A 19474-nucleotide genomic window follows, 5' to 3' on the forward strand; every position below is an offset into this window, starting at 1 on the left:
TGTTATGCATATGTATTTTCATATTGTTTGAGTTGTATCTTAAAAGGAAGTTTGGGGATTGGAATTTATTGGTCAAAAAGTAAATGCAATGTGATTTTGTTAGATACAGGGGTGCCCCGCAAATCTGGGCACACAATGCCATGAGATATAATCCTTGCTGGGATGATATTGAACCACAGCACTCTGAAAACCTCTAGGCCAAGAAGTTAGGTCATACAGCGCATTTATAAATTAAATACTTCTGTAGACATTGTGTTCTTACTGTGTATCGAGAAACATCCTTGGTACTGGGAATGAAAATGCATATTCTAGGAGGCATCTGCATTAAGAGGCCACTTTAACATGGTTCCCTGCTTCTGTAATCCCTGAAAATAGTAACAGTAAAGTACAGTGATACTTTCTCTAGCATGAGTTTCCATTGAAACGAAATTCTACTTTACACAGAATTATTCCCATATCATGTGAGAAACAGTACCTAATATATCTGTTGGTAGTATTAAAAAAAGGGAGGCGGGACTTCCCTGGTGGAGCAGTGGTTAAGAATCCGCCTGCCAATGCAGGGGACACGGGTTCGAGTCCTGGTCTGGGAAGATCCCACATGCCACGGAGCAACTAAGCCCGTGCACCACAACAACTGAGCCTGCGCTCGAGAGCCCACAAGCCACAACTGCTGAGCCCTCATGCCACAACTTCTGAAGCCCGTGCACCTAGAACCTGTGCTCAACAAGAGAAGCCACCGCAATGAGAAGCCCACGCACCACAACAAAGAGTAGCCCCTGCTTGCCACAGCTAGAGAAAGCCCGCATACAGCAACAAAGACCCAACGCAGCCCAAAATAAATTTATTTTTAAAAATGTATATCAAAAACAAAAATTCATTTTATAAAAGGAACTTGAGTTGGGGAAGGGAAAGTAAAAGCAGAAGTAAAAATATAGGTGCAGCCTCATTTTCCAACACAGTGTTGGTGAGAAAGAAAATCTGAGTGCAGACTTCCCTCCTGTTGATGTAAGTGGGCAAAGTGATAAGAAGGTGAACTTGGGAATCAGGAAGTCATAAAACTTCAAGTTAAAGAAATAAAAAGGCATCAAACATTTGGAGGTCCATACAGAAAAGGTTAAAAAAACAAAAATGTACCTTTCGGTAAGCCCAAGCTCTTTAAACATCAGATTGAAAGTTTGGAAAAAGGAAATCCTGAAGATTTGGAAACCAACTGTACACTTATCCGTTACTGGGAATTTAGAATCGCCAAAGGTAAAGTGCTTTATATTTTTATGTAAGTATTTACTTTATATATATATATATTTATATAAATATTTTATATATTTTTATATAAATATTTACTTTATATATAATTATTTCATATGTTATTTGGTGACTGTGAAAATATGAGGACTTTCATTAACATGTTTGCCATCTGAGTTCTACTCTTTTTTGTCTAAAAGCCTTAAGGTTTTCAACCATGGAGTTTTCCTATCATGGAGTTTTTTTAAGATAAAAATCTGTCATATAGCAGGCATTTTCCTCTAAGAAAACTTCCTGATTTTACAGTCACACCTTATTCAGAAGAGTGTTAATGTAAGCTCTCTGAGAAGAAGACTTATAAATTCCATCCTCAAATTCAGACAAACTGAACTTTGAATGATCTGCATCGATGCTTGCATAAACTATTACTGTCCAGAATTGAATATGCGCTCTTTGTCTAAATATTCCACCGATTCTAGAAGTAACCCGAGTTGCACTCTGTAGTTTTGTATTTCAAACACCAGAAAAGTGGTATTGTGGAATATAACTTCAAAATAGTAATATAAAAACAAGAGCATAAAATACAAGAAAGTATCTTTTATTCTTGTGCCATCTCTTTAAATTTTGACATAGGTTTCACTTGTGATAAAAGTATACATCTTATATGAAACCCTACTTAGAAATATTCATCATTAATTTGTAATTTAGCAAATCTATTATGGAAACAAAAATATGTAAACTTTCTTCTTTAAGAAGATTTTTGGAACTTTCAGTTTGAAAGAGAATCATACATGAAAACAAGGATAACTCTTACGGTAGTTTAATCCATACTTTATAGTAAACCTAACGCCTAACAATTATGAGTGTCTATTACTTTGATGTATTGTGCTTTGACATTAATTTCTGTATCTAACACTGAAGTGCTATAATATCATTTAGTAACTTCCATTGAATTCTGTAAGAATTGTAATCTCACATTTTTTATTCAGTTTGTTTTTAAAATTATACAAGGCACGTTAAATCTAATTGAGAACAATTGACAAGTAACAGATTAGTGCCAGATAAATTTATCTGTCATCATTAAGCTATACTTTTTTCACTTTGGCAGGACTAATATTGCTGCTTTAGGACTTTCAGATATTTCAAAAATTAAAATGTCTCAAGTCTGTTTCTGATCTACCCATGATTCAGATTCTTCTACACTCAACATTCCAGTTCATTGTAGCATTTTCTGTATTTCTACTTCAAACAGCATGACTCATTAAGGTTTTGAGAAAAAATAAAACTTCCCCAAGAAGTTCTGCAAAGGCAGGTAAATCTAAATGTCTTACCTTTGCTCTGCTTTCATAGAGAAAGTGAACAAAACCGCCTTCTCTGCTGGCTCTAAGACCACCAGCAATGTCTTTTTATGTGATTTGTGCAAATCACATCAGAGAAGGGTGGCTAATTTCTGTTGGAAACCTATTAAATTCAAAGTCCACAGAGAAATTTCAGCATCTTATTTGAGTACAACTTCTTATTTGTGTGCTTATTTTGTGTGCTTGTTTTTTAAGGGATAAAAATAATGATACAAAGTCAAGCTTCCTAGAAAATTTTAAATTTAGTTTTGCCAAACTTGCTGGAATTTTTTTTTCCTGAACAATGACACATTGTGATATGTTTTGCTGATATTTCCCTGAAGTCAACATTTTTCTTAGATATAATTATTTATTTAAAGATTTATAGTAGTTTTGCAAAGAATAGCCAGACATTTTTGCTTAAAAGGGTAAATGGAATTTCAAATATTTATACTATTGTATATGAATAGTCCTCAGTGTGCTTTCTGAAATGCTTTGTGTGTGCTTAGAGTGCCAAAAAAGTCAGTCATGTAAAAATTGTTTAATATTTACCAACTTATTACAGAGCAGTTTGCATTTTACTTTTCACTACGTCTGCATTTAGCATTAAGACAAGAGTGGGTCGAGTTTGGCTCGTGCAGTTGAAGGTTCACTCAGTAGAGTAATCACAACATGGTCATCCCGGCCTTGCCATAGCATCTCTCCTTCGAAGTCAACCAGTCCATGCTTCCTGGCACGCATGAGAATGCCCACAACTTTATCTGAAATACGAACGTATCTGTCAAACAGATCTCCAAAGGTAACCTGGATCTTGCCGTCCCGTCTGTGGTGAGCCAGCGTGCGGATGATGAAGCACATGTCCACGATTTCTCTGTAGATGTGCTCCTCGGCTCTCTTGGCCCTTTCGGCAGTTTTGGTTCCTTCCTTGGGACGGCCGTAGCCTTCATCTCCTTTGTGCAGGCAGGTGGACATCGCCAACTCATAATCAAACTCTTCACTGAAAGGATTGAGCTTCTGAGATTGTCTGTGTTCATCAGCCCAGTGTTGCCATCTTTCTGTCAGGTTGCCCACTTGGCTGTATTTTTGCTGGGCCTTGCAGTTGAGTTTCCCTGTCAATCTGTTTGCCCTAAAAGAGAGAGAGAGAGGATGAAGAATCAAAATATTGATATTTTAATACCCAAGGGTTGCTTTCTGTTTGTACTTCCTGTACATATGCATCTTAATGTAACTCTATAATTGTTTCATTATTAAAAAAAAATGAACAATTCAAAAAAATAAGACATGAAAGAAGAAAAATCATATACAAGGCCACCATTGTTCTTAGTTTGAGGTATCTCCTAGATAATGTTCTCTCTAAATAACAGTAATTTTTAAGCTCCATAAAATAATCATATTAAACTATTTCAAGAAAAAAGCTTCCTTACACAAATGTAATGCAAATATATGTATCTTAAAGTTGCATATTAGTAACATTTAGAACTGGACTGGAATGAGTGTATTAAGGGAATCCACTTTACCTAGGACATCAAGAAAGAGTTATTTGCCCAAAATAGGCCTTATATCAGCACACATACTCTGTATATTCACTCATGTATAGATTTTTATATATGGATTTCTTTTAACAGCACCGCACAGCATGCGGATCTTCTTTCCCTGACTTAGGATGGAACCCGTGCCCCCTGCAGTGGAAGTGCGGAGTCTTATGCAGTGGACCGCCAGGGAGGTCCCTATATATGGATCTTTAATGAAGCATATCTATACTAATATCTATGATGTACCACAAATTTTGAAAAATCAAGCTGTACATATAAGAGACACCAGCTAGCAATAGTAACATTTATTGAACACAGTGTGCTGGCATTCTTCTAAACACTTTCTACTAATATTTCCACAACCATTTCATGAGATAGGTACTGTTAATCTCACTTCACAGATGAGGAAACAGACCAGAGGGTTACGTAACTTTGCTTAAAGTCACAAAGATGTTAAGTGATAGAGCTAGGACTTGCACCAAAGTTAAGCCGGCTCCAGAACCTGTGTATAACTTCTGTGGAATGCTGCCCTAACCCAGCGGAAGAGGCAGGATTCAAACCCAAACTGTCTTAGAGTCACTGCCCTTCCCTCTGTGCGATGGTGCCACTCAGCCTGCCAGGACAGTGTCTAATTCATGGATGAGCTGTGTCTCCAATGTGTATGTCTGCCCTTGCAGTTTGGAATGCATTTCTTATTAAAACAAAAACCAGCATTGGAAAGTGTAGACCAATAATGTCATGAGGATGCAGATCTAATTTTTAAATGGCAAAATTTGTCTTTAACAGACTTTCCTGTCATTTCTGTATCTCCAATCTCCTAGACTTTTTTTCGAGGTCTCTTTGCCTTCATGAGTAAAGCATGAACTCTTGGACTATCTAAAAGTCAGAAATTCGTATTCCTCATCCGTACAAGTGACTCACGCATCCTTCTCCCCAACTCCGAGTGTCTTCATGTGTGGAAGCATTGGAAGTGGGAGATGTAGAGCAGCAGGGTTGAATTTGCTTATGGGAATGGCACGCCCGAACTCAATAGCCCCTGCTATCTGAACTCACAATTTGCTGTTCAAAACCCAGGAACGGGTCAGATATGGGTCTTCCTCACTATCCAAACTCACTTCCTGCAGTCTGGTCATTCAGATGTAGGAGGCTAACACTCTGGATAGAGAGGCAAGCATACTTGCATCAGCATTGTTTTCTTCGAAGAGGAAGGACATCCACTAGATGGCGACCTTTCACTAATTCCCGTGGTTTGTGTCCTACACTTGCCTTGTTTGACTATTGCAGTAGAATTCAAACTAGGAGTACATTGCTGAGTATAACACTGCTGTTCTTTGTAACGACATGGGCAAAAGTATATGACAAAGTTAATTGGGAAAAAGCATACAAAAACTGTTTACACAATTATCACAACTTAAAAAAATCATACATGTATGGAAAAGTGCTAGGAGCTACACTGCCCTGAAGTAGAATTCATTTCCCTCAACCCTGCTGGTCCTCGTCTTCATCTGCATCTCCGTAGACTGTCTCTGTTCAGCTGCTCAGATTATGGGCTGCTTGATCTCATGATCAAAGGAGAGGAAACACCTAGTGCCCTTGGAATGATGGCAATCCATGGCAGACATAGTCTTCAATAACAAGCCCAGGGTCATCCTGGCAAAACCCAAAGCTCAGCCTCATTTGAGGCTGGAACATCTTGCTGGAGAAGCGACTTGAAACATCTCAGAAGAAAGTGAAAAGAATAGCATGATTTATTAACTCATACTTTTTGTCTCCTGGGCACCACCTGTGGTTCTGTCCTATAGTATAAAACATAATACATCCTCCCTTTAAGGGGCTTCTGGGCACTTTGACATTCCTTCCATCCTCTATTAAAGTACTTACGACAACTATTGTGTGCCAGACACTCTTCTAGGTACTAGTTGAATATTCAGTAATGAAAAAAGAATGGCGAATAACCACTAAAAGACATTCATGAGAATCGTCAGAGTAAAACAAATCTGAGTATACATGGTACAATTCTAACCATGTAAAATGTGTACACACCAGGCTGAAGAGATCAAGAGCATGTGCACAATTGAAAATAATGATGTTGGTATCTAGATGACGTTTGATTTTTTTTCTTTTTCAAAATTCTCTTTCATGCCGGTATTACAGTTGACCCTTGAACAACACAGGCTTGAACTGCGAGGGTCCGCTTATCCATGGATTTTTTTTAATAGTAAATACTACAATACTACAGGATCCTCATCGGGTTGTTCAAGGGAACAGTGGTGGGGGAGGAGTTCTGATCTTTCAAGCACTTGAAAATCCGAGTATAACTCTATACTGTATCCATGGTTCCACCTCCATAGATTCAACCAACCATGGACTGTGTAGTACTGTTGCAAGCATTTATTTTAAAAATCCGCTTATAAGTGGACCCACACGGTTCAAACCCATGTGTTTTGCGTCAACTGTATTGATTTTTAAATTTACAAGAAGCATAAAAATAGAAAAATATTCAAATTATCATCCAGAGGTAATTTGTTTAAACTGTATGTTGTATGGGTCTCATTCATTGATGTAGTATTTTTTCTTCTAATTTTAATTAGGAACTTATATACCCTGAGTGTTGACACTCTATGTCATTTGGGATAAGGGTTGGGGTTGGTGAGGTAGTAACTCTGTGAAGAAGAAGGTGCATCTAAAAAAGCACCTACTAAATCTTAATTTCCATTTGTTATATGGTCAAACTAATTCCCAGTAATAAGAGAAAAGGAAAGCGAAAGAATTGGTCCTATTAGCAAGAATTAGAAAATAGACAAGTTTGTTTTAAAGAAGTACTAGAAGAAAATATATCTTAATGAGTATTTAATTTTCTCTATCTTATAAACGTTCTATATTGTCTTAGTATTTCCAATTTTTAAAAAGTATGGAAGTTTCAGGTTTAAATCAGGATTATCCTTCTGATCAATGAATGTAAGACTTAATATATCAGCTTATCCCATTTTTCTAAATTTCAAGTGAAAATGTGAATAATAGTTTAGATTGAGCTTTAGAAAGACAATCTCGTATACATTTATAGAAGCAAAGTGATACTCAAAGACTGGCACCACATCCATATCTTAGGTTAGAACACTTATCTGTCAGTAAACTGAAGAACTTCTGCCACCCTTTCCAACTTCTCAGGGAAGTTCTGGGGAGAATCTGCTCCTCTGTCCACTGGTTTGCTTGCCCTTCACCACAGGAAGTATATATAGCCAATTTGGTTAATGGGAGATTGATATCTACGGGGTCACACTTATCAGAAGCAGGGTGACTGAATTCAAAACTGTGCTGTCCTTTCTGTTATCAACCAGGTTTGGGAGCCAAGCCTGTGCTTCTCCTTGCAGATTGGCAACTGTCCTCAGAGTCCATGGAAAGGGTTCCAAGTTCGAGAATTGGGAGCAAGTACTAGAAAGCTATACTTTCCCCTTCATTTCTAGCAAATATCTTCAATATAGTTGTACCAAAACACTACAGTTTGGGAGTTATTGGGATTCCACTAATTAAGCTGATGCTTTGATCTCCATTTGATTTCTTGAGTCCATTCTGTCCTAAGAGAATCAGTCTAACACAGTGGTTCAGAATGCAAGCTCTGGCATCAGCCTTCCCAGTGTCATCACTTACTAGCTCTATGACTTGTATACGTCTCTGCGCTCAGTTCCTTTTTCTATAAAACGCACCGTCATGCTCGACCATTAGTATTTTTGCCAGACAGAACTTAGAGGAGAGGATGGACAAGTGATTGTCATTTCAATATTGCATCATTACTGTATGGGAAATAAAATTTCCTTTGTCTAAAGGAGCTGGACCAAACAAGTCACATAGCTATACAATCAAAAGACTGAATATTTAAAAATTAAAGCATAAAATAGAAATCATTTTTAGAGTAAAGCCCCAGTTAGTAAAACTCTACTGGTAAAGAATATTTCTACTTTCTACCAAACCTGACTTGTCTCTGTTATCCGTAGAACATCTTAACCACCAAGAAAACTTTTTTTCTACTTAAATATTCGTGACACATAATTTTCTCCCTGTTAGTGGATATGGGGAAAGAATGGTGCTTAGAATTAAAAATAAATGAACAAAACCCCCTTTCACATAGGCCTCCTCAATAACGCCACATTCATTTCTCAAGCCGTATGTGAGAGTCCCATCAGGTAAAAAGTCCCATTGGGCTTCTGCTGAAGCTTCCTGAGCATAGCTAGGATTACTGCCGTCATTCAGAGCTGCTGTTGCTGTGTCTGTGTACAACGTTCTGGTACCCTATGTATTCTAAGACTGAGGGAAAGGAACCAAAGAAGGAAGGAAGGGATTTCATTCCCATTCTCCTCCCCAAACCCTGAGAGCCAATCTCCTAGCATCTCGTAGTGTTGGGATCACCAGGGCTGGCCCCTTGCGTTATAATGAGTACAACTTATTAAGTAGCTTTCCTGGGTCCATTGCTTTACATAATTAATACCAAAATAACTCTATGGATTATCACATCTATTTTTTTTTTTAGATGAGAACAAAGAAACTTAGGATTTGCCAGAGTGACCATGATTCAAATCTGTCTCTCATTCAGAGGTATCTCTCTGTCACACTAAGAAGGTGTCCATGTACATGTGTGTTTGGGGGGACCAACAGAAGTGTCTGGTATGCAAGTTCTCACTTCCAGGTGAGACAGTTTAGAATAGTGGTCAAGAGGGTGGGCTCTGGATCCAGAGTGCCTGGGTTCAAACCCCATGGGCTGTACAACCTTATACAAATTCCCTAATACTTCTTTGTCTCATGTTCCCATCTATCCAATGAGGATAATGATTATGCCTTCCCCAGGGGAATGTTTTGAGGATTAAATGAATAAATACTTAGACAAGTGCCAAAGAAGAGTACATGTGTTGGAGATTGGTCCCAGATGCCACCTCCTTACCTCTGGCCAATTCAAAACATGCCGACAGGAAGATCGTCATTGTGCCACCCTTGGTCTTTATTCCGTTGGGTTTATTCTGTTCTATTGTTTCGTTTTGTAGCACACACACACCCCAAGTTCACAAGGCCAAAACTTAGACTATGGTTCCGTATGGTCTGGTAGAATAGTGATTTCTGATTATGAATTCCTATGTGAATGTCAGTAGAGCACATATCTAGGTCTCTGAACGCATCCTCAAGGTGCTGCATGAGAAGCAGCATCATGTCTGGTTTCAAAGCATTACATTTGGAGACAGGCATACACATCTCAGGTCACTGACTTGCTGAGTGAAATTTCCCTCTGAGCTTCAGTGCTCTCATCCCTAAAATGGGATATTACCTACCTCACTGTGAGAGTTCAAAGGGCAAAGCACGTAAAATACCCATAGCACACACTAAATGCACGCGGAATTGTGGTTATCTAAGTTTGCCATTTCATTTCTCTCGAAAGCTTTCAATATAATAGTGCTAATCCTTTCAAAACATCTTTAAAGTCACAAACTGACAGCTTTTTGTCAAATAAGGTAACCAGTTTTGTTCTTTACTTTCTGATTATTTCATAAAAGTTGAAAAACACCTACACATCTAACCGTTCCCAGAAGGAGTCAGTTTATAAGCATTCGCCATATCTGAGACTTTTCCTATATTCTGAAATCCTGTGCTTGTTGAGTGAGAAATCCTGACTTTCTGTTATGTGGAGGCAGTTACTGTCTTGAAACAAAACATGCATTTCTTGTCAGACTGAAATATCAGTTTGAGTCTCTGTGTGTGTGTGTGTATGTGTGTGTGCATTTAATTGTTTTAAGATTGTGATATTTTAATTACCTAGCTTTAATAGCATTTCTATCTTTGTTTATAAGCAGAATAAAGTTTTCTGAACGTTTGAAAAATTGCTAAATAATCGATATGAGGAGTAATAACTTTCATATAGTGAGCTCATGTGCAGGCACTGTGCTAAGTTCTCATCTCCTCCCAATACAGCAGAATTTATTCCAAAAGGTTACTGTTGGCATTGTTTTACAAAGGAGGAAATGGGTTTAGAAAACTAAGCAGGGTTTTTTTTGTGGTGAGAACATTTAAGAGATATTCTCTTAGCAACTTTCAAGTGTATAATACAGTATTGTTAACTATAGTCAAGGCAGAGCTGGAATTTGAACTTGGGTCTGTCTGATTTCAGAGCCTGCTTTCACATCAGACAGCAGCTTCCCACCTGTATACAGGCTCACAGAAATCCATGTTCCAGAGGCACTATTCGGGTAGATGTGTCTCTTGAAAATATTGTAGACTGATTTTGGACAAGGGAGAGGTTTCTCCACTCAGTCTACCAGCAAATACTTGTCTCTGCAGAAAAATAAGCCAATTTGTTACTCATTATAGAATTGACTTTTAAAATTTACCCAAAGCAGATACCCCTCTCCGGTGGCTTCATCTTTGTTGTGGCTAAACGTTGAGGGTTCAAAACAGAAAGGAGAAACCAAATAGTGCAGGCCCTTGGCCCACAGGTCCATGACTGAGCTTGGTACTGCCCTCTTAGCCCAGGGGCGTGCCTTTCCCCAGACCGTGCTTCCTGCCCGATCTGTGAGATTCTCACTCTGACTTTGGTAGTCCTTCCCTGCTCTCTGGGATGCCCCCAGCTGCCTGGGGCTCAAGAGCGGGATAAGGAGTTGGAAGATGCTTTCACTTACTGGAAGGACAAGGGGCGTTTGATTCTGGCAGCGGCCACCTGCTCTCCCTGCTGCTCCAGCCTCTCCTCCGTCTCCCCTCCGTAGCCGCTGTCCTCGGTGTCTATGCTGTGGCTCCTGCACTTACGCTCTTCCTGCTCCATCTCTTTCCAGCCTTCGGTCAGCTCAGACACCAGGCTGGCACATTTTCTCCTCCGCGTTGGGGAGCCATGGCTGTGGAGGATTCTGTCCAGTTCACTTTCTGGCTGCCCAGCTTCAGGCGTGTCCCCATCCTTCTCGTATCTGTGGCTGAGGTGGCCCACATCTCCTCCTCTCTCATAAGCCTTGCTGACAACTGTTTTGGTCACCTCTTTCCTTTTGATCTGAGAGACCTCGGTGGCTTCCTCTGAGCTTTGTCCATCTCCATGTCCCTCTGGCTTTGGGGAGGAAGACTTCGGGGCGCTCTGAGCTTTCCGGTGGGTGTCGGGGTGTATCACTGGTCCAGAAGCTTGGGGTGGGTTCTGGGTCCCGCCTGGCACCCAGCCTGTGGGTTCCTGGGCCTGCCTGATGCTGTTTTCATTGGCCCACTGCTGCCAACCTCGGGCCAAGCTGATAACCAGGGTGGCTGTGCCTACCTTCCGGAGGGCACTCTTGGCTGGCCCCTCCTTCCTTTCCTTTTCCTCCGGAGCCATGCTGCCCTTCTCTGCTGCTAGCCTGGGCACTGGCTAAAATGAGTGTGGGCCAGTGGAGGACCTGGAATTTAAATAGAAGTGGGATGTGGGGGGGGGGGGAATTTGGTGACGGTGGAAACTATGTTAAGCACTTCTTGCCAAGATGCAGTGCCTTCCCTGTGATGGTGTGCTTTTTTTAAACCCTGACAGCTCCAGTTTCATCAGAGCAGAAGGACATCTCTGTTGGTAAAGGACAGTGATAGGATCACGCCCTTTCTTCTCCAAGTGCCAGAGTGGAAATTACTAGATCCGATCATGTGCTCGCTCAGCCTTAGGTTTTCCCTGACCTTAAAATATGGTCCTACCATTTATAGGAGCATAAAGTACATGCACAAGTTGTGCTGGGAACATTACAGGCTTGTTTCCATTGAAACCTCAACAGCTTTCAATATAGCTCTTAGTCCCCATTTTATAGCTGAATACATGACACATAACTTCCTATAGCGAATAATATCTGAGAGTCAAACCCAGATATCTGATGTAAGGCATGTGCCTCTTTTCACTCTACTAATGAAAAGTCCTCAGTTCCCTTTTTCTTTTGCTTTCATCTCTATTCGATACAGACTTTAGAAGTCACCCCATCCTACCTCCATTTACCAGATGAGAAAATTGAGGCCCAGATAAGGGGGGAGACAAGGGCCTGGTGTTTTAGTCCCACGTTTGAATTATTTTATAGACAAATCCTATTAATACATAAGACGATAGTCAAAATTTTGGTCCAATTATTTTTTTAAAAAAATCTTTAAATTGAGACCTACACACACACTGAATTTCAGAGATTATTACAACAAATCTTTCCAAATATTTTGTTAAAGCAGACTATTTAAAGACAAAGTAAGTGAATGCTATCAGAAGCAACCCCTACCCGAACTTTTGTTTTTAATAACACAGCCTTCCTTAGCAGAACTTCAAGTTCATGCAGAAAAACCATTTTTTTCAATTCTCAGAACAAAGACTGAAATATAGTTTTTAAAAAAGGACTAGATAGATAGGTCATTTGGACAGGAAAAGAACCATCTATTAAGTGTCCTAAACCAGGTAAAAATGCTCAGGGCTCAACACTGAGTAATTTCTTAAAGTAAGACAAATAGAATTTTTTCTTCATACAACAGTTCTATAGATTTTTAAACTGTATACTTTCCTCCAATCTTGACATGCAGTTAACCACACTGATTGAAAACTGCTGTCTAAGAGCATGAAAAAGGTAAGAACTTCAATTACTTCTGATTGTGAGACAAATTTATTTTTAAAAATATGATGTCAGTTTTCCATCCTGTAGGTCATTTACCTCCCAGGATTAAGACAGTTGGAGAGAAGATTTACTACTCTATCTAGAAATCTGTCAGATGTGTTTTTAGAGTTCAACAGCATCTGATAATGTTAACTGTGGTCCGACAATGCAGAGACAAAATCCCTCTTGATTAAGAGGAAATTGGATCACAAGAAAAGAAAACTATGACAAAGATTTCAATCTGAGTCTGAAATTTCTGGCATTCTTTCTTAGAATGTAGACACACTGCAGACTGTTTGGTTCCTGTCAGAATCCCTTCATCTACTTGGAATGCCTTGGGAAGGAATGGGGCTCCTCAGAGATGCCCATGAACTCAACCCAGGACCAGGCTAATTTCTCTCTCTCCAAGGGACTTTTCGGCTTCCCTCCCCACACCTGTTCCACATTCAATTCTTAAAGGGAGAGAATGGAAACAGCAAAATGTTACTAGTCTTTCACATATTAACAGGCATTGCAGTCAGCTGCCCAGGGCTTAGGGCTATCAGCGGATAGTCTTGGCAAAAAACAGGCAGCTACTAAAAGAATCTGGTCATTCCTTCTGAGATTTTACTTCCACAGCAACTGTGGTCCTTCACTCATGCTTCTTCAGAAGAGAGTGTGAAATCCTTTTCCTCCTTGTGTCTGCTTTGGGCATTCCTTCCCTAAAGAAAGGTCTGTATGCTACCTACTGTGCATCTTATAAGAAATATCTTCTTTCTCAACCTCGATCTAGATTCTTAAGAATTCAGCATTCTTCTGCTTTAATAGAAGGTGTAAAAGAAATGAAAATGAAGTCTCAAAGAAAGATACAGTGAACTCAATAGTTTACAATGTGAGTCTCCTGTGAGACCATGAGATTAGAAACTGTAGGTGAAGATGCAGACCTGATTAATGAAGTATTTACCACCTAAGAAATTTGTCGTAAGTGTGAAAGTGTTTTGTAAAAAATATTAGTTATTATTTGATCATATGGGCAATATTAGGGAAGGGAGGGAGTTATATTTATACAGTTCTCTGCATGATACACTTAGAAGCCAGGTGGAGCCAGCTCTCACCAGCTATATAATCTTACTAAAGAGACTTTAGAAACCGACATTTGCTGAAGGCTTATATGAAACAATAATATCATTGATCCTTTCTACATAAATGAATACGTTTTTACCTTGTTCATTCACAGAAAGGTGGGAATGAAAAGACTTTAATGGGCAGCAAAAAATGGCTTTTGATTTCAAGTGAATTTACTTAACTCAGTGCTCATGGAATGAATACAGTGGGTGAGGCCTGATGGTAGATAGACAGTGTTGGGGAGAGTCTAAAGCAGAACAAAGCACAACCTACTTTCAAGGTTTTCATATCTAGCCAGGAGAGGACATGCATACAACTGCCCTTAAAAGTTTGGAGAGAACTACATTAGAAATAGAAATAAAGCTTTATGGGCTCATTGAGCACAGGTGACTGATTTGTTTGCGATACGCGGGCCTCTCCCGTTGCGGAGCACAGGCTCCGAACGCGCAGGCTCAGCGGCCGTGGCTCACGGGAGCAGCCGCTCCGCGGCACGTGGGATCTTCCCCGGGCCGGGGCACGAACCCGCGTCCCCTGCATCGGCAGGCGGACTCTCAACCGCTGCGCCACCAGGGAAGCCCGGTGACTGATTTTATTGGAAGGACTTCATAGCAGTGGCGGTCCTTTATCTGATCCTTAAAAGGTAAAACTCTACCAGGTGGAGAAAGGGTGCTCTAATCTGAAGAAACGCCATGAACGAAGATACGAAGGCATGAAGATACACGGTACACCTAGAGACCTTCTAATGGCCCGGCGTGGAGATCACAACCTCAAATGCCTACAGGATCATGCGGGTCATTTAAACCCATGAGGTGAGTTGGATTGGGGCACAATATGGGGTGGTGAGGACTGTGGGCAACCGGCGAAGCAATGTCGCAAGAGAAGTAAGAGATCTGGAATTTTACATGAACTCTCCCAGTTCTCTGCATGGTGACAGTTAATACGTACACACACACACGCTCACACACAATAGTACTGGGTGAACCTACACAGTTCTTGGACCAGATTCTGTGGGCCCCCAGCTGATAAGCTTTAGAGAAGAGCATACAGTGTTTCTGGGGTAAGAACAAGGGGCCCGGGAGCAGGAGGGCAGGCCTTTGAAGAAGTCAGTTGGAGCTATATTATGAAGAACGTCTTGCTAAGGAATCAGTGTTTTATCAAATGGGACTCACTGCATCACTAAAAAATTTTAAACCTCAATGTGTTATCAAATTTGCGTCACCAAATTATCAAATAAAAAACCAGTGAGGTGGGGTTTGGATTTGAAAAAGATAGGACTAGGATAGGGAGACTCTTCATAGGGGTTACAAAAATCATCTTGGAAAGAAGCCAGTGAGGATGTGAAAGAAGAGAGAAAGGTTTGAGAGCCATTGAGGGTACGTCAGACCCGCTAGTTGCCAAGGGTGACGGGTATCGGGGGTGGTCTAGAGGTTTTAATTTAAGTGACAGGTGTGAGAAGTTGACATTAGCTGGAAAAGGATAAAAGGGATGATTTGTGGTGAGAAGGAGGAGTTTCCCCCTTGAGTTGCGGAAGCGCTGGGGCGCACATGGAGACTTGGAGCTCTGAGAGGAACCAAGAATACGGACCCGGTGGTCGCGCAGAACCAGGTGAAGATCCAGGCTCTGGAGGTTAGCAGGGTGACCTAGATCATGTTACCTAATTCTCTAAGATTCAGTTTTTTCATCTGTAAGATGACTATTATCAGAGCGTCTCCGTCATAGGGTCAGTGTGAGAATCAAATAAGTAACACATCTGAAGCACTGAACAGCATGCCTGGCCCATGGAAGCTCGGTAAGTGGTTATTGTTATTAATAGCTAGATGTTGAGTCATGGAGTTAGAGAATTAAAGCTCCTTAGATAATTCTGTCTGACCAAGGACAGGACTGATTCCAAACCCACGGCAGCGATGCGTCTTCAGGTGGGAGGGTCAAGTGGGGTGATTTTGTAGGGACTGTGGCTGCAAGGGAACGCTTATTTATAGTGTTTCATTGTAAGGTAATTTATAGTGAGGCCTTTAAAGCAGCGTTTGAAAGGTTTCCCTCAGCCTGGTGCAGGTCAGATGAGGTCTCGGTTACTTGGTAGGGATAACCAAAGAGTTGAGCACAGGTGCTTTCCTGGAACCTCCTGGAATATGGAGCTTAGTGGTTTCCAATCACTGAGGCTCAATTAGAATCTTGAATCACATTGGGATCACCTGTGGAGCTTTAAAAACTACCACTGGTGCTAAACTGTCTCTGGAGACAGGTCTTGGGTAGGGTCCCAACACCATCTTAACCTAACACACCATTGGGGCTGACAACCCTCGTTCTAGATTCTAGAGGCTTCCAGCAGACATTCCACATGCAGGTCTCAAGAGTGTCGTGACCAGTAGCCCAGATACGGGCTCAGGCAGATTGATTTTGCATTCTGGATCTCCTTTCAGAATCCGTGTACCAGAAGAGTTAACTCCTCTGAGACTCAGTTGCCTTGTCTGATGGCAATAACATGACTTTCCCCACCGTTGTTTGTGTGTCTACATGAGATGATGTTTGTGCAGCAATTAGCACAATGCCCGATACACTGGATAAGAGCACCACGTGGAAGCTGTTCACATTGTCTTTATACTGTTACTGAGGATAATGATGCCACCTTCCACATAAATGACCTCAGTTCACAGACAACACATCGAACCTCAATATGTATCATACAGCGTAAACTTTTACATCATAAACAATAATAATTTACATACGTTGCCAGAGACCAAAGAAAATTTCAGAGAACAAATGTCACACAAACCATTATCAATCTATAGTCACGTTAATTTAATTCAGGAAACAGATAAATGCTTATGATATTTAATTAAATCTGAACAATGGTGTCTCAGACACTGACCTTGAAATCATGACTGAAACTCACTTTTCTTTGAATAACAGTTGTTCATTCTTCACTATGTTATTAACACTAACTTGGTTCAATTCATGTTTAGTCGATTAACTCCACACTGCACAATTTAGAAGTGTACCTCATTAACACCCTAAACTGACAATACCCATTAAAGCGTCATGTTCCTAACTCCTCTGATCACTGAATAGTATAGTATAACACACCTAGGATGGTGTCAACCTATAGTTCAATGAAAGAAAAGTGAAATCAACAGCTGGTTTGGGCTGATCACGCCCACTTAATTAGTGCAATAGCTCCTTAATACATTTTGCTGTGTCTGATTTTGCTCTATGCAAATCCATCTGTATGCATCTCCCATGTTTACCTTAAAACTCAAAATTCATGTACTCGCTCAGCTGATCAAAAACCCTTTAAGCACTTCCCAATATCATCCAGATAAAGTTAAAATGTCTTAGCCTCTTAGTCAAAGCTTGCTATCATTTGCCTTCACTTTTCACTCCTTGCCTTTATAAGTTTGGTAACTCTATGGAGTTTCACCTAAAAAAGCCTTTTTCTTCCTATTTTGGAGGATGTATGGTTGAAACAACAGTGTACACAGAGAAGCTTTGTGTGGGCTGAGACAATTCATTTAATTTTTGCTCCTGTTTCTTCCTGCAAAAATCTTTTTTGTCCTGGGCTTGGTGTGAGTGTCAATAATGTATACCAAACTGTTTCATACACTGTAAAGAACAATAGCAGCCCAGTCACCATGCTCGGACTTCTCTCTTTCTTCTTCACCACTGGGTCTATTGTAATATTGTAATACATCTCTGGCTGTGTTACAGCTCTGCACCAGCTGTAGTTTTTTAAGCTCCACAGGTGATCCTAATGTGGTTTAAGATCCTAATATGATCCTCAGTGATTGTGAACCACTGAGCCCTGTAATACCCCCGTCTCTGGGTTCCATTGGTGCCACCTACTTTTACCTTACTACCTGATGTCTTGTATACCCGTGTAGTCACTAAGCACCACCTGTGGGCTATGGAGGGGACGGGTGACAAAAGAGATGAGTCTGACCAGTGTCTGCCCTAATGAAGCTCACAGTAGAACATGGAGAAAGAAAGAAAGCAATCGGGTGTTACTGGGTTATGATATACGGGTCAGAATAGGGGCATATCTGAGGTCAGAATCAGTTATATCTTTGGGGTTAGGGAAGGCCTCAAAAAAGAAGGTGCTGATTGAACTGAGCATTATGGCTTGCTGTCCAGTCGAAGGCGATTGGGGAGATGAAGCCCCAGAGAGAAGCTTAACGACTCAAGGCACGGAGGAGAAAACAGCCTGTCTTACTGGAGTGTAAGCTGAGTTTCCCTACATACTACACAGCCTGATGGGGTCCCATTTCTTTTCTCTTTTAAAAAGAAAATTTGTAATATAAGTTTATTTATTTATTTTATTTTTGGCTGCGTTGGGTCTTCGTTGCTGCGTGCAGGCTTTCTCTAGCTGTGGAGAGTGAGGGTTACTCTTCCTTGCAGTGCGCGGGCTTCTCATTGCAGTGGCTTCTCTTGTTGTAGAGCACAGGCTCTAGGAACACGGGCTTCAGTAGTTGCAGCACGCAGGCTCAGTAGTTGTGGCTCGCGGGCCCTAGAGCTCAGGCTCAGTAGTTGTGGTGAACGGGCTTAGTTGCTCCGCGGCATGTGGGATCTTCCTGGACCAGGGCTCGAACCCGTGTCCCCTGCACTGGCAGGCAGATTCTTAACCACTGCACCACCAGGGAAGCCCCCCTTTCTTTTAATAACCCAAGTAAACGACTTACATCCCCCTCCACTCAGTGTAAACGGAGAGTCTAGTGGCTATCTTAGAAGTCTTTTGAAATATGAGTGTGCATGGAAGTATCTAGAATTTGACCACTTCTCACCATCTTTATTGACATTAACCTGCCTGCCCCTTCTCACCTGGACCATGGGCAGCTCAAGCCACCATCAGCATTTTTGTGGATTATTACATCGTCTCCTTAACTGGTCTCCCTACTCTTAATCTTGTCCAATCTGTTCCCAACGTTAGTCATATCCTCTAAAAACTTAACTCAAATGTTTCTCTATGTTTTTTGCCTCAGAGTAATAGCCAAAGTCCTCACAATGGTCTGCAAAGTCTTACCACACTCTCCCCATTTAGGCCCCTGACTGCTTTCCCTGTGACTCTCCCTTAACCCGTTCTTCACCCTGCCTGGGCCACACGGATCTCCAAGCTCTCACCTGCCCCGGGACTTCTGCACTATAGCTCCCTTTGTCTTAACCTCCTGATTCCCCACCAGCCGGCGCCATTGCCTCTGCATATTCCAGAGACACAAATTCTCTCTAAACAAAAGAGGCTCTCTTAAGAGCAGTGCTGCATCCTTCTGCAGTGGAAACCGAGGAAGGAGGTGCAGTGAAGTTTGCAGCTGGTCAGGTAAATAAGTAAGACCGGATAGTGGAGGAGCTTTAAAGCCCTGGTAAGAAATACAGGTTTTATCCAAACCTTGTAAAGTTTTAACCCGAAGAATGGTATGATCAGAATTGCATTTTAATAAATTCATTTTGTCAGTAGTATGGAGAATGAATGGACTCAAGGATCGGGAGTGGGCAAGAGTAGAGGCTGAGATAATTTTTGTTTTCTTTTATCCAGAGGCAATCCGCGCCAAGGGCAGGATGTTTGGGGGTCTTTCTGGTCTCTTTCCCACCCCCTTCATAAAGGCTCTTCTAAAGCAGAAATTCCAGTCAATTATTTCCCCTACTAGTTCACCAACTAGACCAAAATTGTTTCCACCGC

At 41.0% G+C, this 19474-nt stretch overlaps 1 protein-coding gene across 1 annotated transcript; it reads right to left on the reverse strand.

Annotated features, from left to right (window-relative positions):
• Positions 1–3105: 3105 nt before the first annotated feature.
• On the reverse strand, positions 3106–11584 carry ABRA (actin binding Rho activating protein). The gene is made up of 2 exons (XM_059043617.2): positions 10768–11584; positions 3106–3705 (listed from the first exon to the last, which is right to left on the reverse strand). Exons 1-2 carry the CDS (start codon positions 11433–11435, stop codon positions 3186–3188), a joined length of 1188 nt encoding a protein of 395 aa, XP_058899600.1. The 5' UTR covers positions 11436–11584; the 3' UTR covers positions 3106–3185.
• Between the last annotated feature and the right edge of the window lie 7890 nt (positions 11585–19474).

This window comes from Kogia breviceps, chromosome 17 (assembly GCF_026419965.1).
Source record: "Kogia breviceps isolate mKogBre1 chromosome 17, mKogBre1 haplotype 1, whole genome shotgun sequence".
In the NCBI taxonomy this organism is placed as follows: domain Eukaryota; kingdom Metazoa; phylum Chordata; class Mammalia; order Artiodactyla; family Physeteridae; genus Kogia; species Kogia breviceps.

What these genes read in the sequence shown, in the direction of transcription:
- ABRA (XM_059043617.2), bottom strand. Translation starts at nt 11,435, where the DNA reads ATGGCTCCGGAGGAAAAGGAAAGGAAGGAGGGGCCAGCCAAGAGTGCC. An exon ending in AAACGCCCCTTGTCCTTCCA is followed by an intron (nt 3,706 to 10,767) that starts GTAAGTGAAAGC and finishes TCTCTCTTTTAG; the next exon opens with GGCAAACAGATTGACAGGGA.